General features: G+C 28.7%; 1 protein-coding gene across 2 annotated transcripts in view; it reads left to right on the top strand.

The window, feature by feature from the left end:
• Positions 1 to 15,468, top strand: part of LOC107451335 (fatty acid-binding protein) — a 34,841-nt gene that overhangs the window by 8,404 nt on the left and 10,969 nt on the right. The window contains exon 1 of one of the 2 annotated variants that reach the window (XM_043051973.3): positions 6,177 to 6,641. The exons of the other annotated variant lie outside the window; for it this stretch is intronic. Coding sequence (XP_042907907.1) covers positions 6,572 to 6,641 — 70 coding nt within the window. The 5' untranslated portion in view covers positions 6,177 to 6,571. Of the gene's footprint in view, positions 1 to 6,176; positions 6,642 to 15,468 lie in introns of those variants that run through there. 2 annotated transcript variants of the gene reach the window in all.

The raw sequence follows: 15,468 nt of genomic DNA, 5'->3' as shown, positions 1-15,468 counted from the left end.
TTGAAATTTTTTGATAAAAATTGTTGTCAAAAAACGTTGTTTACAAAATTAAATTTCATAAAATTATGTATACTTTTTGTTCATTTTAATTTTTGAACTAATATGATTCTTAAAACTATAGAATGTAAAGTTTAAATGGGCCTTTCATGTTATATCATTAAATTTAGTAATACTATTTCTCGGGCATTAGGTTTTAACTCTTATAAGAATATACAAATTTTTTTCTGTTAATGTACAAATATTTTTCCGATGTGTTTTGGATGTTCCTTCTCTAATAAAAAGAGATACCATTTTGTTTTCGGTTGTACAAAAAAGAAGATCAAGCATTTTTCTTTTTTAAATTTAATAAGCCACATTAAAGAAGGAACGTTGCAATGCTACACGCTACATTAACGACGTCTCCAGAGTAACTGAATGACGGTTCATATAGAAAGCGCAGGTAAGCGTCTCATACAACAACGCCCCCTATAGTTCGTTGCGATCGCGATGTCCAATATGAAAATTAATGTGGGAAAACTGGATCCTACCATGTGATTTTCCGGCCAATAAAAATGTATCAACAACAATGGAAAACTGCGACACTATCATTAGATTTTTATGTATACGAGGGTTGCTATTTATATTTCTGGCCTTGGCAACAGTAAGTGTTGCTAGGCGACCGCAGACGATTTTAATCGAAAGTTTGATATTTTTAAACATGAATTCAGCAGACGATTTACCATTATAGCTTCATTTGTGTTGTTGACAGTAAATTGAAAAGTTCTTCTCTTTCTAAAAATGGAATTGAATCCTGAACATTTTCGTGCCATTATTTTTCATAACTTTCGACGTGGATTGTCAAGACAAGAGTGCTTCGATGAACTTAATTCTTTATTCAGCGATAAAGCGCTATCCTACAGCACTGTAAAAAATTGGTATAACGAATTTAATCGTGGTCGATGTTCGATCCAGGACGAATCCCGTGCAGGTCGTCCAAAATCCGCTGTTGTGCCAGAAAAGATCGATGCTGTGCGTGAACTGATAAAGCAAGATTGTCATGTGACATACCGTGAGATAGAGGCGGCTTTGGACATTAGTATGACTAGCATCAATAAAATATTGCATGAGCATTTGAGCGTAAAAAAAATTTGTTCGCGTTGGATCCCGCATAATCTGACAAACGCTCAAAAAAAGGCTCGTGTCGATTGGTGCAAGGAAATGTTGGAAAAATACGCTCAAGGTACATCAAAGGCTGTGTATAACATCTACACAGGTGACGAATCGTGGATCTATGCATATGAGCCGGAAACAAAACAGCAATCAACTGTATGGGTCTTCCAAGACGAGGCAAAACCAACAAAAGTTGTTCGAGGAAGAAGCACATCGAAACAAATGATAGCCTGTTTCTTCGGCATTAACGGTCATGTGGCAACAGTGGCGTTAGAGCAACGCAGGATGGTCAATTCTGAATGGTACACGACCATTTGTTTGCCAGAAGTCATCGAAGAAATTCGAAAAAAGCAGAAGAACAGGCGAATCATTCTTCATCATGACAATGCGAGCTCTCACACATCGACTCAAACAAAGGCATTTCTGGCGGAGCGAAAGATCAAACTGATGGGTCATCCGCCGTACAGCCCTGATTTGGCACCCAATGACTTCTTCTTATTCCCTCACATCAAAAATAAATTAAGTGGACAACGATTTTCGACCCCCGAAGAAGCGGTTGATGCATTCAAAACACATGTTTTGGAGTTACCTCAATCGGACTGGAAAAAGTGCTTTAAAAATTGGTTCAAACGCATGCAAAAGTGTATTGATCATCATGGAGAATATTTTGAAAAACAATAAAACCAATTTCGATCCTACATATTTGTGTTTTCATTATTAGGCCGGAAATATAAATAGCAACACTCGTAGTTAGATATGTAAGGAAAATAATATTTATTTAAACATTTAATTATACATAAAATAATACGTTACTTTCATGCATACATAAAAAAATTTTACATGCTAACTTTTACCCGCACGTAAATACAGAACGCAAAATTAAAAAAAAAAAAAACGTTCCATCCTGATCATATGATCGAATCTTCGTGTTCTAGGACTCAATCTTGAGGGTTCAAGGGAGAAGCGTAACCTCAAATATACTAATTAATTATGGCAGACGATGTTTCAAGTTACGAAATCTGACACCAAAACATGCTTTCTATGAATAAACATACATTTTTCTTCTTTTTTTTTACGAATTCGATTTCTGACCTTCAAAATATAGGGAACAGTCAATCTGTGAAAATTGATCCCAATAATTTGGTCAGGAACAATTATGAATTATAAGGTATAAAATTTTAAACATCACTTTAAAGAATGCAATTTTAATTGCCAAAATACAAAATTTTAGTGAAATCGGTCAAATAGTACCTGAGAAATCGAATTTTAAGAACATGACTTTTTCAAACAAATCGTAGAATCATAGTATACAATGATTATATAGTAATACTATGATTTTACGTTGAGGGTGACGTTTTAGCCTTGTTCAGACTAATAAGCAAATTAGGTCGATAACAGACTAAATGTCCAGTGCTATTAAAACATCTGCATACGTCCTACAATTCTCTTCAGAATAAGTAAACAAATTGCAGCTGTGATTTTGGCCACGCTTATAATTTCTTTTGAAGTTCTTTTCTCTCGTTACGTCACTAATTAAACGTCATTATAGTACATAGTAAGTTGAATTAAAAAAATCGTCCGATTACTATTAATTCTTTGTCCTTGAAAAGAAGTGAAAAAAGAAAAACTTCATTCAAGTACAAAATATGCAGCTCTTAACCTAAATTATTTCATTCATCCTTTCTCATATTTCCTTCACCCTTGAAAGCAGACGATTCATCTTTTCATGCTAATATGTCTGGACATTGTAACGCATATATAATAAAAATAAAAGCAAAATAATACACATGATTCATCCTTGATTGCGACATGAAAGAATCTTAGAGAGGCCCTCGTGGCATAAAGGGGTGGACGGAGGTTGGATAAATTCGAACGATCTCATTAAATTGTTAAGGTTGGATCGTGTGATCTCATCTTACCAACTAAGAGGAAGAGAAAAAAAAAGAACAAACAATAATAACTGAAAAAATGTTACACTGTCGCTCTTCCAAAGTGGAAGAGAGCGATTATTCACTTAGTTTACGGGAAGTTAAGGGGTAAATGCCCTCTTAATCACGTGATTTTTGTTGGCAGGGGTCACCGTTTTAAATGAAGTAAATAATAGAGAAAGTTGAGTGAAAATTGTGTGCACTATTCTTCCACGTTTTCGTAGAATTAAATTGAAACTTTTTTTTTCAACAGTGAAAATAGCAGTGAATAGAATACTGTATGTTCTGATTTTTGAAAGATTTAAACAAAAAAGTTTTTTTTTAAAAAAAAGATTAATATTATTTGCAATGAGTCATTCATTTTGTCATTTTATTTGTAACACGTGTTGTTCAGATAAGGTTACAAATAAATTATTTATGAATATTAATTATCGTAAATTGATATCGAATAAAAACTGAAGGAATTAACAAATCAGTTGTTTTCAGATGCCTCTAAAAAAAATCTTTTATATTGACTATCTAAAGAGCAAACATTCACTTTCGATTAACATTTTTAATTGACAAAGTTTTTAAATTTAGTCCAAAATAATAATATAAGAATAAATCTTATTAAAGTTCTATAGAGAAGTATTTTATATCGGCTATCAAAAGAGCAGGCGTTCATTTTCAAATAATGTTTATAATTAAATGAGGTTTCAAATTTAGCTCCAAATATGAAAAATAAATCTTTTTTCAGATGTCTCTTAAGAAGTCTTTTATGTTGACTATCTAAAGAGCAAGCGTTCGCTTTCTAATAATATTTTTTTAATAAACTTGAAATTTTAAATTTAGTGCTAAATATGTAAAATAATTCTGTTTTCAGATGACTTCAGTTTTCAAATAATGTTTTTAATTAGCTAATATTTAAAAATTAATTCGAAATATTAAAAAAAAATTTGCTTCATTTTTTTTTTTTTTTTTTTTTTGAACAACTGATTGATTTTCTGAATGTTGGAAATGAGCATTCAATACTGTACTGAGAGATTTATTTCGGGGGGGGGATTTGTCCCGGACCGCCGGGACAAGTCACCCCCCCCCCGGAATTCTGGGATTCAAACTTTTCAGTCTTTCTTTGAGCCTCTCAGTATAAAGAAAAACAAAAACTGTCGAATCAAACCTTTTATTAACTAACTTTATTAAGCATATTTCGGGATATTCTGGTTTGTCCTAAAAGAGAAATCAAAAAATTTTCTTCAAATCCCCGTCGCGTGTCTTTGTAAACTTTGTTTACAAATTGATTACAATTATTATGTAATATTAATTGAAAAATTAGTATTATGTAATATTTTTTAATTACTAGTTTAACTTTTGCAAACAACAGAATAAACAATATTTGTTGTAATGTTTTCCCCCTATTTTGCATGTCTGAAACAGTCCTTGCTTCTTACCATATCCCCCCCCCCCGAAAAAATATCCTGGCTACGGCCTTGGTTGCAAAAATTTTTTAACTGACAAGAGTTGTCTTAATCTTAGGAATTGGAAAAGAAATTTAATTATTTCCTCCAACATTAATAAGATAATAGTTAAAGAATTTAAAATAAATTTCAGTTTTTTATTAAAAGATTAGAATTAAAGAATAGGGAGACCGCGAAATTCTAATGAAGGTGTTTATAGACAGTTAAATATATCAATAAGAAATTCTTATGAATCGGCTGATGCCTTTTGTTGTAAAATGGTGGTATTCGAACTTTTTGTAGCTCCTTCATTTTTTTGATGATTAATTTTTTGTTTTTTTTTGTCTTTTTCCATCTTAAATAAGGTTTCAATTTTCAAGGATACCATTTTAATTAGGAATTACACTGAGAAATGAGGATTAAAAAATCCTAGCGAATTGTGTTAAAACTCTACTAAGAATTTTAAAAATTAAAAATGAGTTAAAGCTACGAAAGACTAGAATAATAAGGAAAAGAGCTAATTCTTGTAAAAAGGTTTTTTCTATTAATTTCCGAGGTATATATATACATCTCATAGTTGTTAGAACATTGAAAGACAAAATACGGAACAATATTCTTTATTTTTTACTATTTTTTTAAGTTTATATCTTGAAACTTGACAGAGCTTGTGAAAACAGGAGATTTATCGTGACGGCGAATACGTGCCTTATCTACCCTAGAGAAAATTTACCCTTTCTCAATAAATAAATAAAAAATAGTACCATATCATTAAATCATTTAAAAATTGCATTTGCACAAAAGAGAGAATGTTCATTTTATTTGGGCCATTTTTAATCGCTCTCTGTTTTAAAACTTTGATACATTTCTTTCTAATAACTTTGGAACTAATAATATTAAAACTTTAAAATGATTACAGTTCTAATAAAAAAAGCTTTTGATTTCCCTTTCAAATTTTATTTACAGGAGAGAGAGATCAAACTTAGACTGTAAGTGACTTACACTTCCTATTTTTGCCCTTAATTAACTTAGGACAAATAATATTTAAATGTTAACCTAATTATAACACTACTATTATTAAGGATACAAATAGAGGTTGTTAGATTTTTTTTTAAAATTATTTTCATGCCCTTTTTTTAAAACTTTTTTTGACCTGTCTGTAAACTATTAATTACTAGCATGAAACTATTCTTTACTAACTTATCAGAGCATCTACCCTACCCTTAAACTACTTTTTAATTTTCATGTTTTGTTTTTCTAACCATTTAGGATAAATGACATTAAAAATTCAACTTAATTACAGCTTTATAAAAAATAATAATATTGCATTAAAATTTTTTTTCTCCAAATTTTATTTCTGAATCCTCTTTTCTAAGAATGAAATGTTAGCATTTTATATTCGATTCATTAGCATCTGAAACAATACTTTAATTTTCTAAAAAACTGCCTCTGCTTTCATAGAAAAATCATCTTTTTTTATATTCTGAGGAAATTTTTTGTTTTCTGAAAGACTAGTCTGCATTTTCAAAAGCAAATTGAGAAAGAATAAGGTGTGTCTGAATATTTTCCACATGGTTTTTGGAGAAAAGTTAACAAACTTTTTGACAGATGGCAGCACAAAAAATAATTATTTTACTCGGTGGGAGGGGAGGGTAAATTAACCCTTTTTCTTATTTTATAAATATTTTTAACTTTATTGATTTAAAAAAGCACATAAAAAAATTCCAACAACATTAACTTTGAAGAAAACACAATTCGTGGCCTGTTCTGAAAATATGCTGCATTAATGCTTGTTTGGCCAGTTGTTATTCTAGCGCATGCGCAATCTGTACGGGGAGGCATGGCATGACGTTTTTAAAGAAAAAATAAAAACAAAATATTCGCCGGCCGGCTGCATCAAGAGCTCCATTTGCTGTCAGAAGTAAAAACCACTGCATCCTTTCAGCTTGAAAGAAACGGATAATCACGTTTCCGCTCATCAAGATATTAACCCGTTCCTGGAAAACAATTAATCTCATCTATTTTATTCAAGAATTCTGAATTCAAGAGTTATTCCGAATTAAAATGGCAGAATTATGTGGAAAATTTAAATTAGTGAGCAGTGAAAATTTTGATGAATTTATGAAGGCGATGGGTATGCTATTATCCTTTTTTATGTTTGCTATACAAAAGAATTTAATGATTTTTTAACTCACTATTTTGGCACTTAAATTTAATTGGAAAACAGATGACTGTTCTCAAAATTTAAATATTCGCTTATAATATTAGCTTAAAAATTGAGGACTAGTTTAAAAATATTGTTATCTATCATAAAGTATCCATCAGATATTTGATCTATCATAAACTATTGTAAATTTTTATAAACCTATAATTTAATTACGATTAAGTTATTAGTTTCATTTTGTGATAGATTAACAATATAAAGTACTATAAAATATGTGAATTTAATTATGGAAATCGAAAACTTAAATGATTAAATGAGAGGACAGGATTAATGGTTATAAATTACTTGAACTTTTTTTTTTCCTCGTTGCTCATCATTTTTAACATTTGTGCATTGATTTTATTACTTTACACATTTTTCCTTCTTTATTTCATTTTTTTTCTTTTTCACGAAATTGATTTTGAATTACCACTCCCCACCGCGTTAATTATAAATATTTGCTTTTTATTATGTTAAGTAATATAGTCAATGTATTATATAATATTTTTCACTCATCGTGGCTTGATTTTAATTTATAAAACTTTAGCTTTTAAGATATATAAATTGCTCACACAATAAATCTGGTTCTATTATTGATCAATAAATGAGAAAAAAATTTAAAAATTGGTACCAAATCTTGTATAAGCATATATCAATATATTTGTATTTGATATTTTATTTTGTTTTTCATTTATTTATGTTCTTAGGAAAAACTTTTGATAATATGTCTGGAATAATGTGGTTGGGTTTAGGTTGCAATTTCACCCAACCCCATGTTTAAAAAAATGGCGCCATATTAGTGAAAGTTCTTTAGATTCCAATCAATGTTTTTTCTCAATTTTATGCTTTAGATTACGATTGTCTCATTTATAAAAGAAAATAAGTTTCCTGAAATTAATTTTAATGAGTCGATTTTATACCTATCTGATAAAAATATTTTTATAATTGTGAACTTTAAATATAATAAAAATTTTTTGTTTGGTTCAGTGCATGTTAAATAGCGTTATTTTAATTAACAATTTAACTCAAATCTTGTAGGTATATATCTTTTAGGACATATTATCATTTGAATCAATTTGATATGGTTCAAATTATATATAACTATCTAATTAATATACTTTTTTTTAAAAAAATTAACAACTTTTCGATGCATTTTTTTATTAGGTTATTTATTCAAAAAAAATTTTTTTTTAATTAAAGACAATTTCATATTTTTCTGATAAAATTTTTCTTAAATTATGACACATTTTCATTTGATTTAGTTTTCTATTTGATTTAGTTTCTAGGTTTAAAGTATGCAAGGTAGGATAATTTTTTTATAAATTAATAACTTAACTTTAAAACTATGTGATAAATATATTTTTTAATTTATTACTTTTCAAACATTTTCTATTTTTTTTTTTTTTTTTTTTTTTTTTGATTTGGTTCAGTGCATGTTGCATATAATTTTAGACTTAAAGATAATCTATCTGATATATGAATTATTAAATTGATGATCTGATAAATAAATTATTAAATTGATGATATCTTATCGTTTGATTTAATTTTCTAATAAGTTCAAAGCAAGCAATTTTTTTAATTAATGACTTTATAACTATCTAATTATTATGTATTTTTAATTAATGTCAATAATTCAATTCAATTTTCCATTCGGTTCGGTGTATACAAAATATTTTTTATAAATGTTTTTGATAAATATTTTCAACTGTTTTGATTATTGAATTTCTTTCATTTATTGGTGTAAAAAATCAAGCTAAAAATTTTTTTAAGTCTTAGCTGATCTTCAGTTATATTAGGTCTGACCTTATATTTTATGAATATCTTGATTTAAAATTGTGTTTGCCTAGTTTACATGATTCTGTGCAGAGTTTCATCAGAAAATTTATCAGAGCCAGGCCCAATTTTTCGGAACGAGTATGTTATGGAATAGAAAGCGTAACAGATTTTTATCATAAGACATTTTTTAATGTAACATAAAAACAGGCTTTTAACATAAAGACATTTTTTAATGTAATACGATCGAAAAACAAAGTAATTTGAAATATTCTATAAAGACACATAAATACAATTAAACTATGCACGTACAATTAAACAAGCTCTAATCACATTGGATCAAAAATTTTAAGAGTCATCTTACAATGTTACATGTAGATCGCTCTCTCTTTTTTTTTCGAAATTTTTCAGATTTTTAGGTAAAAAAAAAAAAGAAGATAAAAATAAAATAGTGGGCGCCAGCTGTAATTTTTCTGAGAGCCTTGATATCAGGTTTTGTCTACCATTTTTCGCGATACCTAAAAAATAGCTGACTCCCAACATTTCAGTAAAGAGCCGCGATAGCTTAGGTGATAGAGCACTCGTCTTCACAATGAAATGTTCCGGGTTCGAATCCCAGCGATGGCTAGTCGATACCAATATTTACTTCCGGCTCGCACTGACGGAAGTGCTGACGTAAAGTATTCTCAGGGTTAAACAAATCATGCTTTAAAATCGCCCTACCATCACGCTAGTGGTTTTCCTCACCATGTAACTCAAATGGGTCACATACGGTGGAAAACCATGCAAAAAACCTTCCACAAAGGCTACTCTGTCACAATGTTAGATCCAAGAGTTCCTTTGCCTTCTGGATTGTGTTTAAAAATACAAGGTTATGGAATTGAACATTGATGGTGGTGTACCCAAAAGGTCGGCTATTCAAAGTCTAATAAATAATAGAATAATTTGGTTAAATTAACAAGAATACAGAAGATATTTTTCAAAAATTGAACGCAGTTAACCTCATTTTATCAAAAAACAGTTTCTTTTCAATGGTAAATTTTGGAATAAACGAACTGATTACAGATAACGTATGTATGTTTAGCATGAATTTGTCCAGTTATGGATGGTGTTTTCAATAGAAATGCAAACAATAACAATCTCGAGCTCGGGACCTACTCCAGTTCCGGTTAAAAAGTTTGCAGCTGCTTACTACATGTTAATCTGATAGGCGATGTTTTCAAACGGATAATTTTGTTTTCAATAAAAGAAATAAATTAGATAATTTCTGAGCTCAAATCTGCTGTCTTTCATAAGATATTAATGTTTTTTTGTAATTCTGGGGAGTTTGGAGTGAAAATGTGTTTTAGTTATTTTGTTATTTATTATTAAAAAAGGTGACATGGTTGCTAGATTTTGAATAACTCGCTTTTTTGGCAGTCTTGATTTGGCTTCTTTCCATTTGTTTATTACTGTTTGTTCGTGTTGCAAGCTGTGCACCATCTTACGTTAGTGTTAACACTTTTAGTATTGTAAACACAAGTATTGTTAGCATTGTAAACATAAGTAATAAGTAATCAAATACATTGTTTGCAAGAATCTCAAAACACGATGATGCCAAATGGCTTTAAAATACAACTGAAACAGTAACCCGGAAATTTAGGCAGTCCCGAGCTTGCAGCGTTCCCTAGTGTAGAAAACACCATCCATATGTTATGTTTAAATTTGAAAGATCTTTTTTGAAAAATATTACTTTTTATTAAGTAAAACTTTCTATTGAATATGCCCCTTATAAAAATATGAATTCTATTTTTTCATTTTATCATAATTGCTTAAAAGAATTGTTTTTTTTTTTTTTTTGAAAATTGCTCATTTAGTTTTTTTAAATTCCAATTCAGTTGAAACGTGGCATGGAGTTGAGATTGCAGCCGTTCGTAAAACACACAAGAATGACTCATGTTCTGCAGTCATCCTCTATTTAAAAGACTGAATGAGAAGTAGTGGATTCAGCTTTGTCATTTTTTATCGCCACACACGGTTAAACACTCTAAACCAGCCTTTTAGATGAGGAAACGCGATGAGAGTCTACTTATTTTATTTATTTTTTACGCTACGATGCTGAGAGTACATCTTACGATCTTTTACGCCATTTTGTAGACAATTTTTTTTTCTTTTCACTTTCTTTTTCTAAAATGTTTAACTTAAGTGTTTGTCTTGACAATATGACAACTGAAAATGAAACAAATTATTTCTCCATTTGTTTTCGATAAGTTTAAAAAAAAAAAAATTATGAACACATTTTATTTATGTTATGAAATGAATGTTATGTATATGAATATAACATTCTATACTTCTTTATTCTTCTATACTTAACGTTCTATACTACTTCTATAGTTATGAAATGAATGGGCTGAAATAAAATTTTAAGAAAGAAAAATTTTTATTCGTGGCACCCATTTCGCAGTTTCTATCCCATGCCGATTGGATGCCTGCAAATGACGTCACGCAGGACCAAATCGTGACATTTGTTAATGCCACGATTTAGCAGCCAACCAGGTTCGACACAAATGTGTGACGTCGTTTACAGGTATCCAATTAAATCTGATCCGATAATGATTCAGTCTGATAATAAATCAAGACTAATAGTTGTAACATTAACTCACCATGCACAACCACGTAATTAGGCATAATCATGTGATTTCAGCGGTATTCTTCTCGAGTATTTTACGAGCATGCACCCAATTATGTATGGAATAGAAGTTTTTCAAAATATGTCAAATCTATTTTTTTTTCTTTTATAAATTAAAAAAGTTTTTAAAGCAAAAAATAATCAATGAGTATAGTTGCACAATAAGCTATTGCTTATTTATCAATTTTTATTTTGGTAATTTGTTACCTGCAACCAGTGAAGAAGGTTAAGCTGGTTGCTTATTGAAAAGATAATTAAAATTTTACTTTCATTTTATGGGCATTAAAATTTTTTTTATAAAAAAAAAAAAAAGTCGATTTTTGCAGCTGGAAAATCCAACATCCATTTTGATATTTGACACTATCGCATGATTTTGTGCAAATTAAATGTTTTATAATAAAAACTGCATTGTCTTTCTTTTTTTTTTAAATTTTTTTTTTCTTACTTCTTCCTCTTTACAATTTTCCTTCTTTTCCGTTGTTTCCCAGTTTTTAAGATTTAATTCGAAGATTCATGACTTAACTGATGATTTTTTTTCTCTTCTTTCTTTTGAAAATTTATCTCAAGCTTTTTGTTAAACGCTTGAATTTGTATGGATTAAGAAATAAGATTAACTACTAAAAACTAAATCATCGTGCCTTTTACATTTTGCAAGAAACATCAGTTTAAAAAGTGCTCTAAACTAGTTTTAGTAATTCTTAATCCATATTTTTTTTTTCTTTTTGTCCAAACAGGTATTTAAATAAATCATATTTTTTCATAGCAATAGAGACCACCAATCGAAATGAGACAATTTTTCCGAATACGATTTATAAATAATCCTTCAAGTCATTTATTTTGCAAATTACGTCATTAGATTCGACACTATATTTGAATCCGCAATGAGATTTCCTTCATGAATTCTCAAAAAGTGAAGGATAATAGTTATGTGAAGTTGTTTTTAAGTTTTGACATTATATAACATTAGCGGGAAAAATTTGATTGTTTGTAGATTTTTAATTTTATTTATTTTACTTTTGAGTCCTTGAGTAAGAGGCGTTTCCGTTGTGGGTATCGTTTGCCGTGTTTCGAATCTCTCAAATTTCACTCCTGTCTTCTTGAGAAGAATCATAATGCAATTATTTTGAATTTGGAACACGCCCAAACGAATGCTGGTTACTCAAATAAAATTACTAATTCTGTATGATATTTTAGAATAGAAATCTTAAAACTATTTTTTCTGAGAATTTTTTTGCACCAAATTATTCGTTCATTATTCAGACATGTGTGTGTGTGTCTGTGGGGGGGGGGGGGGCAGGAACATTTTCTTTCCCGTATTTAAATTTTGATAAATGTTTGAGGAAGAATGCGAGGTCATAGTTTTTATGATAAAAAGTTTTTAATTAAACTACTTTCCACAATGGTCAGGTTCTAATATAATCCAGTGGCTTTTCATAATTTCTGTTATGAAAAAAAATCGCTATATTTCGGTCGTAATAATACATTAAAAAATAAAAAAAATTTTACCAATTAATGCAGATGACACCGATGTCCCTTATATATATAGATATATTTTGACTCTATAATCAAAAGCAGAAATATTTTTTTTCAGTTATAAATAACAGCCTAATGGTTACGAAAAAAAAATCTTTAAAATTACCTGTATTATGCTTGAACTAAAATATAAATACCAAAAAAGTAGTAAAATCTTTTATTATTTCTTCTATATTCAAAAATTTATCAACAATTGATTTTGTAAATTAAAGAAATTTCCATGATTAACTATTTTTCATAAATTTACATAACTGCATACAAGAGTAAATTTCAAAAATTATTGTTTGGAAGTGAAGATTTAACCTCTAACACAGAAAAAGACACCTGTGTTTTTTGTTGTATTTCATAACTGTAAATCATTGAAATGCTAAACATGCTATTCTTCGATTATTTTCACCTAAATTAATAGAAAATAGTGAAAACCTTATGAAAAATATGAATAATAAAAATTCTGCTTCAAAAGGTTAAGTGAATTCTTTAAAATAATGAGTGTTTTTTATTTTTTTTTCTTCACAAAGCTAAATAACATTCTGTTTAATTGATGTGTCTAGATTTAATTATTTTAATTGCACCAAATGTAAAATAAGAAAAAAGCTGAATTTTTTATTTTTTGTTTTCAAAAGAGGTGAAAATGTGTTTTACTATTTTTTATTGAATCAGTTTCTAACTTATATATATATTAATTATAACCTTGGCCAAAGGATACTGTTCGCCAAGATTATAATTATTGTCATATAATCTAGGATATGTTGTTCTATAAATATTAAAATTCTTTTCAGAATCTTTAAATATTTACGTAGTTTCGTGAGAACTGTGAACTCTTATTTGTTTTATTACCAAATCAAATTTTCTTTTTTTATGAAAGGAAGATAAAAAGGAAAAGTTTTATCTATTTCTTCTATATTTAATCAATATTGAAATGTGTGTGCTTTATAAAATTCTATATAATATTAATCTATTAATATAAAAAAGCTTTATAATATTCCATATATATTTACGCATTTTCGCTTGAACTGCAATTTGTCATATCACCCTGCTATGGAGAGTTTACCCACTTCAAGAAGGCGGGACCCATCTGGTTTTTATTTTAAAAGTTGGTGAATACTCTTCGGCAAATGCTATACTCCATGGGCAAATGATAGGGGCAGCAAAAGGACCAGTAGTTCTCCTCCCCATTTTCTCGAGAATTTATGGAATGTTTCAGAATGGATTTGACCTTTCGTATCATTTTCTCCACACTTTCAAAATAAACAAGTTTGTTGACTATTTTCCCAAGCTTTCGCTGTTTTCATATGAAATTTTTTTTTCTTCTTCTTTTTTCGTCTGCGAACTTCTCATACACACAACTTCCAATCTTCTTTTTCACATTATTAATAACATATTTTGAAGAGTTTTCACTTTATATTTGATTTTAATATGCTGGTATTTTTCTTTACTAGAACTATAGATTTTTTTTTTTGCAGGTAATGTAAGTGTTATGGTTTGAATTAATCATTCGTTTTGAAAGAATTGATAACTTATTATTATCGCTTTACTTGCTCATTTGATAATTTAAATATAATTATTGATATTGTATTACGACTTTACTAATTAATGAGAGTGGTCCCAGAACAGATAATTTTTTAAAAACCTGGGTGCTCGAAAAGTTAAAAAAAAAATGGATTAATATAAGTGTAAGCCAATATTTTTTTTTTTTTTTTTTTTTGAATTATTGATCTTGTAATAGTCCCCCCCCCCCCAAAAAAAAAAGATTTTTTTTCAGAGAGTTATTTTAATACATTATATGCATATAAATGAGGAATATCTAAAAATGAATTAATTACATAATTTATACCAACGATTACAAGAATCATGTAAAACTCGTGAAATTTTTTTCTTTCTTTTTTTGTGTTTGTGGCCAACTTATTAATTTTTAGGCAATATTAATTTTATATGTGGATAAATTGTTCATTATAGATCAATGATTTTTTCTCCACACATACATATTTGCATTGGTGTTTTTAAGGAGAATTAAATAATTTGTGCACAACAGAAATATGTGGTTATTAAAATTCTTATAATCCCAGAAATTTTAGTACATAATTTGTAAAAATTTGGTCTTTAATCAGCGTAGTTTCTTTGTTTTATGAAAACATTTATGCTACTTTAATTTGAAAATGTGTTAATTAGTACAAAATATTTTATTAAGACATTCAGTACCGTATGTAGTTTTATCTCTCTGAAGCTTCAAGCAATCCATGAATAGATGTCCGACAAAGCTTACAAAATAATATTGAATCGAAATAATATCTAATGAAATCTTATGCGGAGTTTTTTCAGAGGCTGTTTTTAAATATAGTGTTTTTTTATTATTTTTTTTAAGTGATCTCATTATTCAGTTGTTATAAAATTACTTTTAAGTTGTATGTCACTGTACTATTTCCGGTCAGTTATTTAACTACTATTCGCGTAAGTTATAAAAATTAATTTATATGCTATAACATTTTATGAGGCCGCGTTTAATGATTTCCATTCCATGATTAGGTATTTTAATTAAAGTCCTCTCAACATAAACTTCTAAATGCTTCCTTATGTTGAGCGTTTTATTAAAAATGTTTAATAATCAATTTTATTTCACTGCGGTAGCAATTAAAACGCTCATTATGCTCCCCCGAAATCCAAGCTCCGGATGTCAGTTATCCTCTAGGAATAGAAGATCCAATGTCATATTTGAATAGAAGGTCAACTTTTTGAAAGTCGAAAATGAATTTTATTTTTCTTATTTCTGTTTTGAAAAATATTTTT

The sequence above is a fragment of the Parasteatoda tepidariorum genome, chromosome 8, assembly GCF_982258835.1.
Source record: "Parasteatoda tepidariorum strain Cologne lab strain chromosome 8, Ptep-v5.0, whole genome shotgun sequence".
NCBI lineage: Eukaryota > Metazoa > Arthropoda > Arachnida > Araneae > Theridiidae > Parasteatoda > Parasteatoda tepidariorum.
This window is presented reverse-complemented; position numbering and strand designations above follow the sequence as displayed.